Source organism: Haliotis cracherodii, unplaced genomic scaffold (assembly GCF_022045235.1).
Source record: "Haliotis cracherodii isolate W230 unplaced genomic scaffold, xgHalCrac1.p SCAF_13, whole genome shotgun sequence".
Classification (NCBI taxonomy): domain Eukaryota; kingdom Metazoa; phylum Mollusca; class Gastropoda; order Lepetellida; family Haliotidae; genus Haliotis; species Haliotis cracherodii.
This window is the reverse complement of record NW_027266268.1, coordinates 12,292,517-12,312,450: the sequence shown is the minus strand read 5'-3', so window position 1 is coordinate 12,312,450 and position 19,934 is coordinate 12,292,517. Positions and strand designations below refer to the sequence as shown.

Sequence of the window (19,934 nt, the reverse complement as noted above, 5' to 3'; positions counted from 1 at the left end):
GCATCGTTCTACGCAATTGGGATACGATGACATCCATCAACCAAGTCAGATCCTGTTAGTCGCTCCTAATGACACGGGTTGCTGAAGGCCAATTCGAACCGGATCTTCACAGGACTCCATCAAAGTAAATACCAACCGAGTTATCGAATTAAAACAACAAGCGCCGCAGTCACAAAGTTATTGTGAAAAGAAAGCCGTCGAGTGATTGGTTGGCTCAATGACCTCAATGAGAACAGGTGCGACAGCCAGTCGTTGTGATCGACCACACCTACGCCAAATGTATCTGCCCTGCTGTAATCGAGGTATGTTTAATTCCTGGTCGTTCATCCCTTCGGCATTGTTATGTGAACACGTGTATGTGGAGTGTGACAACGGCAGTAGTGATGTCGTGCCGATAATATTTCCCTCCATGATCCCAGCAGTTGATGTGCACTCTTAGTGCGACACATTAACATATTTCAATCTTCACATCTGTAATATGTTGAGAAACCTAGAAACATAATCAGGGCCAATTGGGAATCGAACCATGATCATAGGTTTCTGGCACGCCTACGGGAGGCAACTCTGAGCAGCGACCTGCTACCCCTCACACCACTAAGCCACAAGTGCCCAATCAATGACAGTTAACAAAAGGGTTAACCGACTATCAGATGAAATACACCTGATCGATTTTGTCATGTTGGTGTCTTGTCATGACAATGACAACTTATACTCACAGGGAGGAGACAATGTTGGTTTACGCCGCACCAAGCAACAGTGCAGAAATATTACGACGGTAACTGATTGAGTTGTGGCCAGGCGAACCAGTTGCTACAGACCACCTGATCCGAATTAGTTGTCTTGAACAGACCCGTGAAGATCCGGGGTAGAATAGGTCTTCAGCAACCCATGCTTTCCGTAAAAGGCGACTATGCTTGTCGTGAGAGGCGACTAACAGGATCTGGTGGTCAGGCCCGCTGATTCGGTTGATGCATGTTGTCGTATCGATCGTGGATCGATGCTCATGATGTCAATCACTGGATGGTCTGGTCCAGACTCGATTATTTACAGACCGCCGTCATATAGCTGGAATATTACTGAGTACGGCGTTAAACAACAAACAAACAAACATTAATTGTCTTGAACAACAAGTATGATATACTGGGTATCCATTCCACCACTACCACCACCTTGTTTACGTACCTGTGATCATGTTCATATTTGTGTTTAATAACTATTTAAAATAACTTTCTAAAACTATTTAAAATGTAATGTTTATTAGACCCTTATGCTTTCCCCAAAACAATTCTGAGAAGTGAAAATGTCTTTTCAGCTCGTTGTAATAATAATTGTCAATAGCTAATTAATATGTATATTCACAGTTATTTTCGCCTGTGAGTAGTTTTCAGATCGGCCACAATGATCATAGCTATGTCCCATATCTGACCTTTGACGGTGCTACGTGAACATTTACACAGTGTCCAATGTAGGCTTGGCAAGGATAAAAAAAAAACTAGGTCAAATTATTTATAAATAGTTATAAAACGCTTATTTGCATTTAAAAAAAATTCTATATGTGTGTTATATCGCAATAGACTTTCTAAATACAAAATGCCGTTTAGAAAGTGGTCAAATGTAACATCCGGACTCAAACCCAAAATGTTTCAGAATTTGTACTTTACCAAGGAAGTTTTATCATGGGACTCAACCCCCAAAAGTACTAGAATTTGTACTTTACCAAGAATGTTTTATCAAAATATAACATTTGTTACACTTTTTAAAGTTATTAGATCATAAAATGAATAAAACATATTTAATCTCAATAACCATGTACCCTTGGGGGTACATATCGAGTCAGAGTGGGTTTGTAGTGCCTTACATAGTGCCTCAGAAGCCGACTGGTGGTCAGGCTCTGTACGTGTCATCGTACCCCGACTGATGGTGATGACTCTTTGTCTGATCTTTGGACAGACCGCCGTGATATAAACTGACGGGTATTGGGAAATATGCACTCATGGCTTTACTATTCATATGTGGAGCAGAATCCATTACAAGGATCATACACCATGGTCACAAAATAACAATGGCTAATATCACAATTGCAATGAAGAATTCACTCCATCAGAAAATTATTGTTTCATGCAAATTATGTTAATTTTTATAATCTTCTTCAAACACATTGCTTAGTTATATGTAATGTCGATGTAAGTTTAACGCACTCTTAGGAGACAAGTATCTGTGGTTCAACATGTATCTTTCCTGTGGCATATTTTCATATCCAAGAGAAGACTAGTTTTAGATTAAAAAAAACACATCGAGGTTAACGTGGAAGAAATACACAAGAACTTGCTGAGGCAGTTTCCATCACTAAGACATGACGATCACTAGCTGTGTGTATCCTTCAATGAAACATCGTTAATGTAAAGCCATCGAGACTGGGAAATGTAATTAGTGACTCGTTGTTGGGAACAGGTCACTATTTGTGAGAGAATGAGTATCGAAATAACGCCGCTCAGAACACTATTTCAGTTATTTCCTGGTGTTCTTGATGATAGAGCAATTCCCCAAAGTGATGCAGGTCTTGCACGTTTACCATTTTGGTGAAACCAACAAGCATAGGTATGGTGCTGATAAACCTAGGAAAATAATAAGTGTGAATCATTGATTTGAACCCTCGAACAGGTTTCTAGCCTAAGGGCTCAACTCTGCATGGTGTTCTTGATGATGGAGCAATTCCCCAAAGTGATGCAGGTCTTGCACGTTCACCATTTTTGGTGAAACCAACAAGCATAGGTATGGTGCTGATAAACCTAGGAAAATATTTAGTGTGAATCATTGATTTGAACCCCCGGACAGGTTTCTAGCCTAAGGGCTCAACTCTGCAAAACGAATCGTGGTTCATTACACCGAGCCCGAAGTCAAAAGCGCCACACCTATTGTGTCCATATTGATCCAGGTGATATGGACACACCTATCAGGACTTGTCAACTTTCACGTCTGAAACTTCAAGGTTCACATGTTCTTACCTGTGACCTCTCTCGGGGCGATAAGTCAAATATATATTCTGTTACTATATCGAGTAACGCTTCTTTATATTTAGAAAAGCAATACTTGGACACATAGAAAAGAGCGTGGGACCCACCCACCTGTCTGTGGCTCCCCGTGTCACAGTTGGCGGTTTGATAACGCGAGACTCCATTGGTACCGACATGTCTTGTTTACTGAAACTGTTTGGTAAGATATAATTTTTTTAGTATTATTTACTGATCTTTGGCACGAATGTGTGTCTCATGTCTGAATTGAACCTTAGTTACCAATATGTCACTCCGACCTTATTTTATTTTTTTTGGTAAATTTATTTTTGTTTAACGCCACAATCTGCCAGATTCAAGCAGACAGTACATAATCGATTCTGGATCTTTCAAACCGTCGGGGTTCGATCACACACAATTGGAAGTCGTTTCGCACGACCAGTATAGGTTGTGAGGGATCTATTCTAGCCCTGGATCCACACGAGAATGTAATGATGTTTGTTTATGTCCTGATATTTCCACAAATGTCAAATATGGCCACCAGTGACAAAATGCCTACAATTTGAGTAATGTGATGAGCTTACGTAATACGTCAAATGTAATCTATCACAAACATGGTCTGATTTTGAATGTGTCACTGAACTAATGATTCGGCAGAAATATCATGTACACGTGGTCTTTTGACATGAGTGTGAGGGGGGACGGATGGCCCAGTCGTCTAAGGCGCCGCGATTCGCTGTGCAGAGTTGCCTCCCTTTGAGCACGCCAGAAACCTATAATTGTGGGTTCGAATCTCGGTTCGCCCCGATTATGTTTGATGTTTGTCAGCACCATACCCATGCTCGTGGGTTTCCGAAGTGATAACCGTCTGAGACCTGCATCACTTCGGGCTTTCCTCCCACATTAAGCTGACACGCCGTGATATAACTTTAATACTGTTAAAAGCGGCGTTAAACCCAACTCACTAACTCACTAACATTTGTGTGAAGGTTGTTGAATTTATAGATATTTGTAGGTATGTTAACACGAAATCTTCGCTCATGCTGGTAGTAGCTTGTATGAGGGAGTGACGTACATGATATCTAAGCAGCATCAGGACGCAGCTCTGCACAGCCAACTGAAAAACCGTAGATCAATGGAAGAACTGTGCACTAATATTGCCTTGAAGTACTCACCTCAATATATTCGTTGTGGATTTATTCCGCATACTGAACAATAACATTTTCAATACATTATACATTGCACCAGAATATGAAATTGGAATATACATGTATGTGTTTCCGATTTGAAGGACATGGCCAACATGTCCAAATGATATTTATAGCACTTCTGCTAGAATACTCGTTGATGCTCGATTTCTGTGTTGCAGTGTTGGGGTCATGTCTTGTCTACACGGTCAATGGTCACGACGTGAATACAACGAGGTCAAGGCGGCAAGGTCAATGTCATTCTACAAAATTTTAGTATAGTATTCGGTTTGATTTGTGTCTGTATACTTGCAAAACTGACAGTTGTGAGCCGAAAGATGAAAAGAGTCAATACTTGAGGAACATGCTGTGAATCACTCGTCGTTAAAAGTAAAGAATACTTATCAGCTTACCGTACCCTGTCCATACATCTACCCAACCCCAAACACATATTACTCATTCACTGTTACTCTTCCCCTCCAGGCCTATTTCATCCCATCCCAACACATCCCTTCCCCTTTCACAGCTGTTCCCAAACTCAACCCTACACGCGACCGATCCCCGTCCATCCCCCAACACACCTTCTTCCCATTCCATTCCCTATCCCCTCCAACTCTATCCTGACCCCCACAGTATCCCATCCTCAGTCCCAGCGGTATCCCCACATCCTCCCCACGCAATCGCTCTCCCCTCCTCGTCCTCCACACAATATCAATCCCTTACACTTTATCCGTATCACATTCTTACCCCCTATATCAACACCCACACTAGCCCATACACATAACAAACCCGTCTCCATCCGCCCTCAATCCTACCCTATCCTAAGTGGGGACGGGGGAATAGAGGAAAAAAAAAGTTTGGAATAACCTCCCTTCCGTTCAAAATAACCTCACTTCAATTGAGAATTGCCTCCCTTCATTTGAGAATTACCTTAGTTCAGTTTCTGACACGGATCTATCGCGATTTGTCCTATTTGGTTGCGTTCAGAATGTTTAAGGTATATTTTAGCAATAATATTTTAGATAAATCCTTTGGATTGGAAGCGAAAGTAAATGGATTTATTTAAAAACATATTTTACTTATTTCTGTTCGGCGAAATAACACTATCCACTGCCTTTATATATTTAGTTTTTGTACATTTCATTTTCGGGGAGTTGACGGATTCGTAAACCAAGTTTAACAATAATGTCTGGCCTAAATTGATTTGTATGATTTGAGAAAGAATAGACTTATTTACTTTTCACATGCGCATTCCATGACTATTTCAGCTGGCCCCAACTGCCTCTATTGTGATAGAGTAAACCAACCCCATGACTGTCACCAGAAACTGCAGTGTGAATCGGACGAGGTAAGACTGAGAGAGAGAGAGAGAGAGAGAGAGAGAGAGAGAGAGAGAGAGAGAGAGAGAGAGAGAGAGAGAGAGAGAGAGAGAGAGAGAGAGAGAGACAGAGGAGTTCTCCATTCCAGCATTTCATTGTATTGTTTAACACTCCATTCAACACTTACGCATTTAGAACCAGTACACCCATTATATTCCTTCCTTCCAGGCATGCTTTACTGATGAGTATATCACAGAACAGGGCCACATCTTCTATAAAGTCGGCTGCAGAGCACAGTCAGTAAGTATAAATCCGAACGAAATGCCTCTGTCTTAATATTTTTTTATGTAACTATGTCTAGGTAGATGTGATGTTATCCATGTTATGCCACATCGATAAAAACCGTGAAGATCTTCAGCAACCCATGCTTGCTTTAACAGGCGACTAACGGGATCGGGTGGTTAAACTCACTGACTTGGTTGATGCATGCCATCGTATCCCAAGTGTGTAGTTCGATGTCAATCACTGGATTGTCTGGTCAAGACTCGATTATTTACAGACCGCATTCATATAGCTGGAATACTGCTGAGTGTTGCGTTAAACAACAATCCAACCAACCTAATCGAAAACAGGTGATCTAAAACAGAGAATTACCATAAGTCAAGAGCCTTCATAATTTGCGGTAAAAACATTTTTGAGAAGCTTTTTCACAACTATGTCAACTACTTCACTGTCATAGACATTCCAGACTGGTCACCAACTTGCCCAGTATTTTGTTGAATGATACGCTTCAGTATACTGGCCCCTAGATATTTGAAAATGCCAGACGGACAAAGGTATTTAACGTATACAGAAACGAAGCTGTACCAATCAATACGTCATGATTTAGATGTTATGTGATCCCTTCATGGGGAATAATTATGTCATATCTATCATACATCAAACATTGTTGAACGTAAGATGTAAATACCATTACTTCTTTTTATGTATGGCATGAACGTACTAAATAACAATAAGTAAATGTATAACTTTAAGCAAATTGTGTCTTCTTGTCTTACACCCCTTTGGTGAGCATCTGTTAACTCGATTATTTACTGGCCGACGTCTTATAAATGGACTATTGCTGGAAGAGTGCGCCGTAAAACACCAAACAAACACATACTAAATTTAATGCAGCAGGTGCCAAATCCTATTCATGAGAATATTAAATTTTAATCTTAATTATCAACAACAAAAATGAAAATTACATTGGTTCTGTTTTCGAAACAACAGATATCCAATGTTGGTTTTTCGAATTTGAATGATATTTTTATCGACGTCTATATGTTCGTCACACAATGAATATGTCATACAGTTTTACATTATTTTCCTTTTAGCTCTGTGGTACTGGCGCTGGGAAAGGTCGAAGGTCAGATGTCGAACGTAAGGATGTCGCCATCCACGTGTGCGAGGACTGCTGTACCGGAGAGTACTGTAACAGGATGGGATGCAGAGCAGGACGTAAGTTATGAGGGTTGGCAGATAAGTTCTGAGTCTCGCATGAAAGGAATTGCACCACAGTGAATTCGTTTGTTGTGGACATTTCATGATTTCATCAATAACCATTTGAGTTAGGTGTGCAAATTACAAGTTAGTAAATAGGATTATGTGTCCTTTAATAATTGGACAAACTTGGGGGACGGGCAGTGACCAAGTACTTGCAGAAAAAATCTTAACACCAAGAACCACCCGAGAAGACCTGGGCATAACACAAGGGAAGGATGCCGATCCTATGCCACCGTAGGGAGGTGGGCGGCAGAATGTAAGCGTGGCAGGGACAGCCTTGAGGACGATCCCTGTCCTGGAGGACCTGTGACGTCAGCAACACTGGAATGATCCAGAGAATGCACGATATTGTGATGACCGACGGCGAGTTCAGTAGGCATTTCCCAGGAGAGAGTACATGCCATTGTCACAGAACTTGATAAAATAAAGAAAGTATGAGCTTGTTGGATTCCAGAGCTTCTGACATCTGATGAGAAATGAGTTCAAACGACAATCAAAACAGCACCAAAGCAGGAAAAGCTGGTGTAGGTGTGGTCATTCATCACGACAATACACCAGTGCATAACTCACTGCCATGGCTACAATTCACGAGTGTGGCTTTGAACTCCTATAACACCGACCTTATGCTCCGTTGGACTTCCATCTGTTCCGAAACATGAAGAAAGCAATGAACAAGAACTCATTTCGACTCTTACAATGAGGCCGTTGCAGCTGTGGAGTTTTGGTTTTGGTATGTACAGTGGGCGGGTGTGGTTACCAAGTTGTTGATCCATCAGACCCGGGTTCGTTTGTTCTATGGGTACAATGCGTGATTCCCATTTCTGGTATTCCCTGCCGTGATATTGCTGGAATATTGCTTAAATGGGCGTTAAAACCATTCTCTCACATTCCCTCACTCACATGATCGTCCATGTGCAAGTCTGCATGACGCGAATCTCACGCCATCAATGTGAAGTCAATGGACGTGCGTATTGTACCAGTGTCCCAATAAATGCTTTAGACTGAATGTCGTGTCTTCCAACTTCAGCACCCAAGGGGCGGTCATGTTATCATTGTGACTTCATCAAGGCACCATCTGAATGTGAACAGGTGAAAACCTGTGAAGCAAATCAGGTAAGAACTTATACAAAAAAAACTGATGCTATAGGAGATTGGGATAGAGACGATGGTGGCTTTCACTCCCATACTCTAGCATGGACTTAAGGTGGTCCAAGAGCTAAGATCGATTATTTCCGAAACGGGGATATAGCTAATTACAGCAATTATAGCAATTATTTTCTTTGCATATACAAATGTGTGTGAATAGTATTGAAGCACTTGGATGATGCATGTATCATTACTTGTGTCATTACTTGTATCATTACTTGTATCATTATGTGCATCATTACTTGCATCATTACTTGAATGTTTACTTGTGTCATTCCTTGTGTCATCACGTGCATCATTATTTGTGTCGTTGCTTGTATCATTACGTGTATCATTATTTGTATCATTACTTGTGTCATTACGTGCATCATTACTTGTATCATTACATGTGTCATTACGTGCATCATTACTTGTGTCATTACTTGTATCATTACGTGGATCATTACTTGTATCATTACTTGTATCATTACTTGTATCATTACTAGTATCATTATGTGCATCATTACTTGTATCAATATGCGCATCAGTACTTGTTTCATTACATGCTTCGTTACTTGTATCATTACTTGTTTCATTACATGCTTCGTTACTTGTATCATTACTTGTTTCATTACATGCTTCGTTACTTATATCATTACTTGTATCATTATGTGAATCATTACTTGTATCACTACTTGTATTTTACTTGTGTCATTACTTGTATCAATACGTGCATCATTACTTGTTTCCTTACATGCTTCGTTACTTGTATCATTACTTGTGTCATTACTTGTATCATTACGTGGATCATTACTTGTATCATTACGTGCATCATTACTTGTGTCATTACTTGTATCAGTACGTGGACCATTACTTGTATCATTACTTGTATCATTATGTGAATCATTACTTGTATCACTACTTGTATTTTTACTTGTGTCATTACTTGTATCATTACGTGCATCAATACGTGCATCATTACTTGCATCATTACTTGATTTTTTACTTGTGTCATTCCTTGTGTCATCACGTGCATCATTATTTGTGTCGTTGCTTGTATCATTACGTGCATCATTACTTGCATCATTACTTGAATTTTTACTTGTGTCATTCCTTGTGTCATCACGTGCATCATTATTTGTGTCGTTGCTTGTATCATTACGTGTATCATTATTTGTATCATTACTTGTGTCATTACGTGCATCATTACTTGTATCATTACATGTGTCATTACGTGCATCATTACTTGTGTCATTACTTGTATCATTACGTGGATCATTACTTGTATCATTACTTGTATCACATCTTGTATTTTTACTTGTGTCATTACTTGTATCATTACGTGCATCATTTTTTGTATCATTACGTGTGTCATTACTTGTACCATTACGTGCATCATTACTTGAATCACTACTTGAATCACTACTTGTATTTTTACTTGTGTCATTACTTGTATCATTACGTGCATCATTACATGTATCATTACTTGTATCATTATGTGAATCATTACTTGTATCACTTCTTGTTTTTTTATTTGTGTCATTACTTGTGTCATTACGTGCATCATTATTTGTGTCGCTGCTTGTAGCATTACTTGTAGCATTTCTTGTTTCGGTACTTTTTTCCTACTTTTGTCATTACTTGTGTCATTACTTGTAGCATTACTTGTTTATTCTCAGCAATGTTACATCGACGAGGTTATCACTGACGAATTTGAACTGCGATTCAATCTTGGATGCGTGGATACCTATGTAGGTAAACTTGATAGTGATTCACTAAGAGACTAAGAGATTTCTTGAATATGTCCAGGGTTTTGATAAGTCGTCTTAGACGCCGCGATTCGCTGTGCAGAGTTGCGTCCTTTGGGCACGCCAGAAACCTATGATTGTGGGTTCGAATCCCGGTTCGCCCCGATTATGTTTCTTGGTTTGTCAGCACCATACCCGTGCTCGTGGGTTTCACCGAAGTGGTAAACGTCTGAGACCTGCATCACTTCGGGCCTTCCTCCAACATTAAGCTGACACGCCGCGATATAACTGGAATACTGTTAAAAGCGGCGGTAAACCCAACTCACTCACTCACTCACTCACTATAAGTAATGGTTACCATGACACAGAAACAACCAATTCACAAAGCCCGACCAGCCGATACATTCAGTCGCCTAGGTTTCTGAGGACATCTTCTGACTCTGAATCCCAATGATGCAGGTATGTACTGCCCCAACTCATGAAGTAAGAGAGTGAGTCGGGTTCAGCGCCCCTTTAACCATTATATAAGGCGTTAAACTCACTCCCTTACTCTAGTATTTGTACCTGCTTGTCCAAAACTCGAAATGTAGTTGATGGTCCCAACATGTCGAGCAAGCGAGGTCCCACTTTATTCGGCCTGTAATGTAACTGTCACAATATGTAGAGATATACGACATTTACATTGTTTTAAAGACTTGTGGACAACTCAATCACGCAAAAGGCAGGAGAGAAGAGGCCCTGAGTACATTGTGTGCCAGATGCTGTGACGACGACTACTGTAATCTAGCGTGTGGAAAGGATGGTTAGTATAACAGCAGTTCGATTTCATTAAATCAGATCTTTCTCTTCGATAACACACCTATCTGCGTGAAGATCTGGTGACACATCTATAGGAGGTGTCGTCGGGTTAACTTCCTAATGAGGCGATCAGCGTCGAGGCGTCTAACTTCTCGGTACGAGTGAGCAAACCATCGAGACCAGCATCTGATTTCTGTATCACGAAAACAAACTAAAACGACTAGTTCCGAATGCAGATGACAAAGGCTGCGCTGATATATTGCTATGGATGTTATATCATCCTGTGGACTCTGAGCCCGTTGGTATCTATAGCCCTAAAGGAGTATCATCGAAGGCAGTTTTGTGTTCTGTCAGTTTTTTCTCCTTTCAAATAGACATTTTCGACCGAGGAGGTAAATGAAGCGGAATTGTTGTATAACGCTCGTATCTTTATGGCTCAGAAAACCGCGCATTCTTTATTTAGATTGGGCAGTCAAAGTTCAGGGTTCAACTGACGTGATTAGTGTGTTGTAATATTTGTGTTGTGTTGTGTAGTGTAGTGCAGTGTAGTGTGTTAAATGTGTAGTATGTTGCGATTAGTGTGCTGTAAGATGTGTGTAGTGTAATGTGTTTAATTGTGTAGTATGTTGCGATTAGTGTGTTGTAAGATGTGTGTAGTGTAGTGTTTTGTGTTGAATGTGCAGTTTCTTGTGATTAGTATGTTGTGAGATCTGTGTAGAATAGTGTGTTGTTTTCCAGGTGAAGTATGTTGTGATTAGTATGTTGTGAGATCTGTGTAGAATAGTGTGTTGTTTTCCAGGTGAAGTATGTTGTGATTAGTATGTTGTGAGATCTGTGTAGAATAGTGTGTTCTTTTCCAGGTGAAGTATGTTGTGATTAGTATGTTGTGAGATCTGTGTAGAATAGTGTGTTGTTTTCCAGGTGAAGTATGTTGTGATAAGTGTGTTGTGAGATCTGTGTAGAATAGTGTGTTGTTTTCCAGGTGAAGTATGTTGTGATAAGTGTGTTGTGAGATCTGTGTAGAATAGTGTGTTGTTTTCCAGGTGAAGTATGTTGTGATAAGTGTGTTGTGAGATCTGTGTAGAATAGTGTGTTGTTTTCCAGGTGAAGTATGTTGTGATAAGTGTGTTGTGAGATCTGTGTAGAATAGTGTGTTGTTTTCCAGGTGAAGTATGTTGTGATAAGTGTGTTGTGAGATCTGTGTAGAATAGTGTGTTGTTTTCCAGGTGAAGTATGTTGTGATAAGTGTGTTGTGAGATCTGTGTAGAATAGTGTGTTGTTTTCCAGGTGAAGTATGTTGTGATTAGTATGTTGTGAGATCTGTGTAGAATAGTGTGTTGTTTTCCAGGTGAAGTATGTTGTGATTAGCATGTTGTGAGATCTGTGTAGAATAGTGTGTTGTTTTCCAGGTGAAGTATGTTGTGATTAGTATGTTGTGAGATCTGTGTAGAATAGTGTGTTGTTTTCCAGGTGAAGTATGTTGTGATAAGTGTGTTGTGAGATCTGTGTAGAATAGTGTGTTGTTTTCCAGGTGAAGTATGTTGTGATAAGTGTGTTGTGAGATGTGTGTTGCGTAGAGTTTTGTGTTGAATATGCAGTTTGTTGTGATTAGTGTATTTCTTATTAGTGTGTAGTGTAGTGTAGTGTAGTGTAGTGTAGTGTAGTGTAGTGTAGTGTAGTGTAGTGTAGTGTGTTAAATGTGCAGTTTCTTGTGATTAATGTGTTGTGAGATGTATGTAGTGTAGTGTGTTAAATGTGCATATTGTTGTGATTAGTGTGCTGTGAGATGTAAGTAGTGTAGTATTTTGTGTTAAATGTGCAGTTTGTTGTGAGTAGTGTGTTGTGAGTTGTGTGCAGTGTAGTGTTGTGTGTTAAATATGTAGTATGTCGTAATAAGTTTATGATCTGTAGTGCGATTGTGTAGTGAGTGTTGTGTTATATGACTTTGTATAGTATGTTGTGAGATGTGTGTAGTGCAGCGCGTAGTGTGTTGTGAGATGTGTGTAGTGCAGCGCGTAGTGTGTTGTGAGATGTGTGTAATGCAGCGCGTAGTGTGTTGTGAGATGTGTGTTGTGTCGTGTAGTGTAGTGCGTAGAGTGCTGGCGTGTGTTGTGTTAAGTGTTTTGCATGAAATGCGAAATGTTATTTGTGTTGTGAGTTGTGGAGTAGATTTTAGTATGTATTGTGTATTATGTTGTGTTTATACACTAGTGATGAGTGTAGGGGATGTGAATGTAAGCCTTCGCCAGCAGCACCCCAAGCGCTTCACAATGAACAGTGAATAATCCAGCTTGGTAGGACGTTAAAATCCAACTGGGAAAGATGCCACTCAGGTCATCCATTGTAAACACCCCCCCCCCCCCCCCCCCCCCCCCCCCCCCCCGACCCCCGATCTTCTTGTCTGAAAAACCCTTTATACTTCGATATCTTACACAACAATGTATGGTCACACAGGAAAAATAAGAACGTTTTGTTTTAGGATTTGTTGGGGTTATTGGCTTTTTCTGCCCGGAAAGTTCATTGCATGTTTTTATCTTGTAGCTACATATCCTCCGTCAAAGCCTACTGTTCTAACATCGACAACAACTGCTAGTCCAACAACTATTACTACGACCTCAACAACAGTAGCTACAACTACTCCGACAACAACAAAGACTACTTCTACACCTACGATGAAAACTTCCACCCCCACGAAAACCTTAAGTACTACTGTCACGTCGAAATCAGTAACTACACCAACAACAACTACGACGTCGTTATCATCAAGTCAATCTACGCCAGAAACGTCAACAACCACATACACAACTACAAGTGGTACGTCTTCAACTACACCACTGGCCTCTACAGAGTCGACGTCTGAAATCACTTTTCAACCCACCACTGAATCTAGTGGCTCGTCAACATCAGCTACAGTAATGCAGACATCACCAACATCATCAATGTCCTCTCCATCATCTTCAGGCACGTCTCCATCAACCCAGGTATTAATGACGACATCTTTGTCTTCAGATACCCCACCGTCATCATCTGTGACCGTGACAACATCTTCGTCATCAGTTACCGAAACATCATATGTCGATACGTCAACGCCCTCGTCTTCGGACACCCCGACATCATCCTCTTCTTCCATGACAACAGATTCGTTTTCGGGCAAATCATCATCTGTTTCCATGACAACAGATGTGTCTCCAGACACCCAACCAACAACATCTGTCGATTCATCAACATCCTCATATACTAACACTCAGCCCTCATCAGCATATGTTTCCATGACAACAGATGTGTCTCCAGACACCCAACCAACAACATATGTCGATTCATCAACATCCTCGTATGCAAACACTCAGCCGTCATCAGCATCTGTTTCCATGACAACAGATGTGTCTCCAGACACCCAACCAACACCATATGTCGATTCATCAACATCCTCGTATGCAAACACTCAGCGGTCATCAGCATCTGTTTCCATGACAACAGATGTGTCTCCAGACACCCAACCAACAACATATGTCGATTCATCAACATCCTCGTATGCAAACACTCAACCGTCATCAGCATCTTTTTCCATGACAACAGACATGTCTCCAGATACCCAACCAACACCATATGTCGATTCATCAACATCCTCGTATACAGACACGCAGTCGTCATCATCTGTTGCCATGACAACGTCTTCGTCAGTTACATCTCCAACACCAACATCAATTGAATCAACAACAACACCTTACGGTGAGCTTTAATGTTTTCCCTCCATTCCCTACAACGTCAAAACGTTTAACTGGAGTTTAACCAACAAGATACCAGGAAATATGCATTTACAGCACTATTTCACCAGAGACAGATAATCCGTCATTCTGATGAAGTTATTCTATAAACTACTGTTTGTCAAAGGAGATAATGAATGAAAAAAGCATAAAATGTCATACCTACAGAAACGTCTACAGCAGTGTGATTTCATATTACTTCAGGCAGGCAATCAAAATCGAAATTCGTTAACAAAATAAACTATTTTCAAACATCGGTTATTACCATTGAATTGTTAAACCCCAACGGGTATATAAACCATTGTTAGGGATGTCGTGGTTCACACTCTTGAACAAGGGAATACAGACACACACACACACGCACGCACGCACGCACACACGCACGCACGCACGCACGCACGCACGCACGCACGCACACAAATAAATATAATTTCCATTTATAAACAAAATTTTATATAGACAAACATAGGAATGCAATCAGGATATAAACACTATTTCAGTAAACATTCACAATCGTTGGCTAAATTTAAGTACATCCAGTCAAGATTTAATACATGACATTCTTCATTTCCAGACTGCAGCCTCAATGCCGACATTGTCTTTCTTGTTGACCACTCGGACACCAATGTACTCGACTTTCACAACAATGTGGACTTTTTGAAACAAACGGTCAACGAGTTGAGGATGTCCCCAACAGATGCGCAAGTCGCACTTGTTGCTTTCAACAACAACCCTGACTTAATACAACCACTGACTGATGACAAGAACATGGCCCTACAGGGCGTCGACGCTATCTCTGGTCTCCCAGTAGAAGGTCCTTCTTACCCAGACACTGCCATTGATGAAGCGCTTCAGATTCTGAATGGTCCAGATTCCAGAGAATTCGTGGATAAGATCATCATCATTATAACCGATGGGATCACGAACCATACAGATGTGACTGCAGCGGAGGCGATGGCAGCTAGAGACAATTCCACCTTCATCTTCGTCTTTGCTCCTTCTGCTCAGCCGACAGATCCTGACGAGCTCAATATTACAGTTGATGCTAGTTTTATCCTCAATACCACAGATCTGATGCTTACAGATTTTTGTCAAGGTTAGTTGTGTTTTATACTTGATTTACTGATATAAGGATCTAATTTGACATGAATGTAGATTTAATATTCAACCAAAAGCCTTAACTTTTCAATTACCAACATTCAAAGTAAAACGATAAGGGAAGGGAATTCACTTTTCTTTCAAAGCAACACCCCAAACAGTGTTTTGTTAAATTAACTTTCACGCTACTTATGAAAAAAGTGCATTGTCTCAATATTTTTGTCAATACTTTACTTTGACAAAGAACACCTAATCGGAAAACAAAATAGCACACACCACGTTAATCAATATTAAACGTATTTGTTTACAAATTCTCATTGAGATTTCATAAAGACTCAATAGGTATTTCCCGTTATTAGTAAACAGATATGTTTTCAAAGCAAATGCACATGTGTAAATAAAGAATGAATAAACATAAACACCGAAAGTGATAAAAGAATGCATGAATAAAAACACCCACCGAGAAATGAATGAATACAAATCCTCACACACTTTCACAGTTGTGTATTTATTCTTTATCGCTTTACTGCAGTTATTGAGGCAAGGATCAATGGAAGTTTCACTTTTCCAACGACGCCCGAACCCATGACAACGGATGAAACCACGGAAACCACCACCACCACCACAACCACAACAACAACCTACACCACAACAACAACCACAACACGTGCCCCGGCCGTATGCTATGAGTGTCAGTTTGAGAGTGACATGACCCAGTGCAGACACTCCCTCCGTTGTGATGAACACCACCCGTCTGGGAAAGATTACGTAAGTTTACCGGACACTTGCTCTACGCATACGTAACCGACTACAGGGCCGTTTACACCTTTCCATATCTTTTACCCGTATCCGTATCCGCAAAATCACGTTTGACATCTATACCTGTCCGTATCAGTACCTGTACATTATCGATGCGTATCCCGCTTTGTTCGACCCCAGGCTAATTTTCGCGTGTACGGAGGGACTTGTGGTCGGAATAGTTCCTGCTGTGAAGACACAATATGTTGTAAATCCCATAGATCTCCCTTTTTGAACCAAGTAACATTGGCTACGTGTGGATGCTTGATGAAGTAACTACGGATTAGTGTATATGTAAATACGGATGCTTGTCACGGATATGGATACAGGGGCAAACAGTACGGACGGGTGTAATCTCAGCTTGAAAGCTGACTTTTTCTCTAGAGAGCAAAACTATTTGCTTCTAGGTCACATGTGATCATTAAGGTCATGGATGCAATCTGACGTTTACAGGACTTGTCTTCCGGTAGAGCAGAACATGCCTACCTTTTCGCGACCTCTTGGTGTCATCACTGATTTTTAGTGATCCATTCATGGTATCTATTTCGGCAGATGATCGATACTTATTATTCTCTGGAGTTGACGTTTAATATTTACGAAGGTCAGGACCAGTCATCATGAACACGCCTCGATTCCCTGTGCAGAGTGGCGTCCCTTAGGCACACCAGAAACCTATGATTGTGGGTTCGCCCCGATAATGTTTCTAGGTTTGTCAGCACCATACCCGTGCTCGTGGGTTTCACCGAAGTTGTAAACTTCTGAGACCTGCATCACTTAGCGCTTTCCTCCCACATTAAGCTGACACTCCGTGATATGACTGTCATAGGGACATAAGCATTTCTGTCAGTACATTTGAAATAACGCGCATACAAATTCAACACGTGTCAGAATCAAATGTTCTACTGTGTTAGTGTGCATCGTTTTCATGCGTATTTGGCAGACAAGGCTGGAAACCCATGATAGGATATCACTTTACTGTCCTGATTTATTTCGATCAGTATATATGAGGGATAGATCTAACCTCACTCATACACGTAAAGAATACGCCAAGTTCACGGAAACAGAATCTATATCGCTAACTACGTAATCCAAATCCTCTTTTTATATGGGCATGTAGTCGCGGTTGAAACGGATTAGAAGTGAAAAGGCTGAAATCTATCGCAATGAAACGATGCGCCATGGGCTCTTACCTGTATCGTCGTTTAATCCAGCACCCTCAATTCCAGCTATATGACAGGACCTGTAATGAATCGCCTCTGGACCTGACAATCCCGTGACTGAAAACAATGATGAGGGTCCCGCACCGTCCGGCCACAGGTTATGATGACATATAAGCTGTTTGTGTTTTCGTAAAGTAGGAAGAAAAAAATCAAATTGATACTTGTACCAGCAGCTTATGTAATTTTTATCGAGGACTAGTTCTGGATGGTGTATTGTTACTGGCCTGGTGTTCTGTTTGTTTCAGACTTGTTTCTCGGGCAGAGTGGAAGACAGCGGATGCTTCTTTTCTGCTGCTTGTATAGAACTGGAGGTGAGACACTCACCAGAGGACACTCCGTGCTATGACTGAAATAAAGTTCAAAGCGGCCTTAACCCCAACTCACTCACTCACTTACTCATAACCATGTCACATACCACCATCCACCTTAACGTCGTCCAGCGACTCCACCATCTACGCTAGATCGCGTCCGTGGTGTAGTGGATAGAACATCTGTCCGTGGAAGGTGGTTCGATCCCCAGCCGCGTCTTACCAAAAGACGTTAAAGGATGGTACTTGCTGTTGCAACGTAAAGGGAAAAAGACAATCTTTGAGTGATTATAGTGTGTCTTAGTGGGTGTATCCACCACAAGGTGTGTGAACAGTACCTGAAGCCATGACTAACATACCAACCTCTAATATGGGTATCCCCTTCTATCCCAAATCCTCCCGACCGCCTCCGTGGTCTAGTGGTAGAGCGTCCGCCCGGAGAGCGGAAGATTCAGGGTTTGTTCCCCGGCCGCGTCATACCAAAAGACGTTAAAAGATGGTACATGTTCTTACCTGTCTGTCGCTCAGCATTTGCTGGCTAAAACAAGTATTGGTCGGCTCGGAGTCAGTGTACTGTGTTTGAGTGGGGTATTTATGTTAAAACTGCGGCATGGTATCTCAACGGGCTAGAACTATAAAATCGACATAAGTCCTGACTAGCACAAGCAGACAAACACACGTGCATGCACGTCGCTATATATGTGCAATAATCTTGGACGCGACCTTAAGCCCCATTTCATCTCAACTCAACAACAATTCTCGAAAGAGATGATCACCAGGTAGAGATTACCACCCACCCTAATAACATCACCCTTGTCTGATCTAACCATTCTGAACGCAAAGAGGTAGATTACCCACCCTGATAACACCCCCAGGTAGAACCCTAACTGACCCACCCACCACATAGCCAACACAAACAGACAGTGATAACGACCAATTCGCACCGCTCCACCCCTCAAGTAAAGCCATCATTAGCCAGAAATTACCATCACCCTGATCTCATCACAATCGGGTAGCCTGGTGGTTAGAGCGTACGATCGTCACGCCGAAGACCCGGGTTCGATTCCCGACATGCGCACAATGTGTGAAGCCCATTTCTGGTGTCCCCCGCCGTGATATTGCTGGAATATTGCTAAAAGCGGCGTAAAACCATATTCACTCACTCACTCACAATCTATCAATACACTCACCCAACAACCATCCACCACGATCAGGAAGACGCCATATTTATTGTCCGTCAGTAACAACTGCATTACCACTGTATGTCCCCTGTGTAACAGGCTTGCTCAGTACTACGGAATACAACAAAGAACGGAGGTACTGTCACCTTTGAGGGCTACCAGTATGACGATGTAGAGTGCTGTGATGGAGTGAACTGTAACCACAGAGACCTTGTAATATCACCGGAACTCCACGCGCTGCACCACTGTGACGGACCGTTCAATCCTTGACCTGCAGTGTCGTCTTCACAAGTAGAAGCTTCATCCTGGTTTGGTTCATTACATCATTGCCATTTCTGTATCATTTGAAATAAACGTGATAATTGTAACATGATTACGTCCTTTTTTCATTGCTTTCCGCCTATGCGTCTTATATTTACCTCCGCTTTGAACAGCAATTGAGTGTCAGCTTAATGCGGAGGAAAGTGATGCATGTCTAAGACGTCTACCATTTTGGTGAAACCCACAAACAAGGGAATGGAGGTGACAGACCAACATCAAAATCGTGACAAATAAGAGAATGCCTTTTATGGTGTTTTTTGACAGCTGTAGGGAATGATCGGAACGAAAAACAAAGGACGGGGATATTTTCTTGTTTAGTTAGAATGCCATTGTTGACGTATGTTACAAAACATACTATTTAAGAATTATTAAAAAAACCCCGCATTATTCAGATTGTCGTATGTGTCTTTGCAAACGCCGATCCCTAACCAGATTTCCATGAAAGCACTTTTTCACTCATATCTGACCAATAACTGTGATTACTTCCTAAAGTATATTCAAGTTTGTAACT

General features: G+C 41.2%; 1 protein-coding gene across 1 annotated transcript; it reads left to right on the top strand.

The window, feature by feature from the left end:
* Positions 1–3,135: 3,135 nt before the first annotated feature.
* LOC139458923 (uncharacterized) lies at positions 3,136–19,405 on the top strand. The gene is made up of 13 exons (XM_071240359.1): positions 3,136–3,213; positions 4,381–4,449; positions 5,467–5,546; positions 5,746–5,817; positions 6,894–7,017; positions 8,090–8,175; positions 9,867–9,938; positions 10,629–10,737; positions 13,275–14,462; positions 15,072–15,593; positions 16,128–16,363; positions 17,859–17,924; positions 19,202–19,405. Exons 1-13 carry the CDS (start codon positions 3,189–3,191, stop codon positions 19,370–19,372), a joined length of 2,820 nt encoding a protein of 939 aa, XP_071096460.1. The 5' UTR covers positions 3,136–3,188; the 3' UTR covers positions 19,373–19,405.
* The last annotated feature ends 529 nt before the right edge of the window (positions 19,406–19,934 follow it).

Coding starts and splice junctions, on each gene's coding strand:
- LOC139458923 (XM_071240359.1), top strand. CDS start 3,189: ATGTCTTGTTTACTGAAACTGTTTG. Junction 3,214..4,380: donor TTGTTTACTGAAACTGTTTG/GTAAGATATAAT, acceptor TCTGTGTTGCAG/TGTTGGGGTCATGTCTTGTC. Junction 7,018..8,089: donor GATGGGATGCAGAGCAGGAC/GTAAGTTATGAG, acceptor TTCCAACTTCAG/CACCCAAGGGGCGGTCATGT.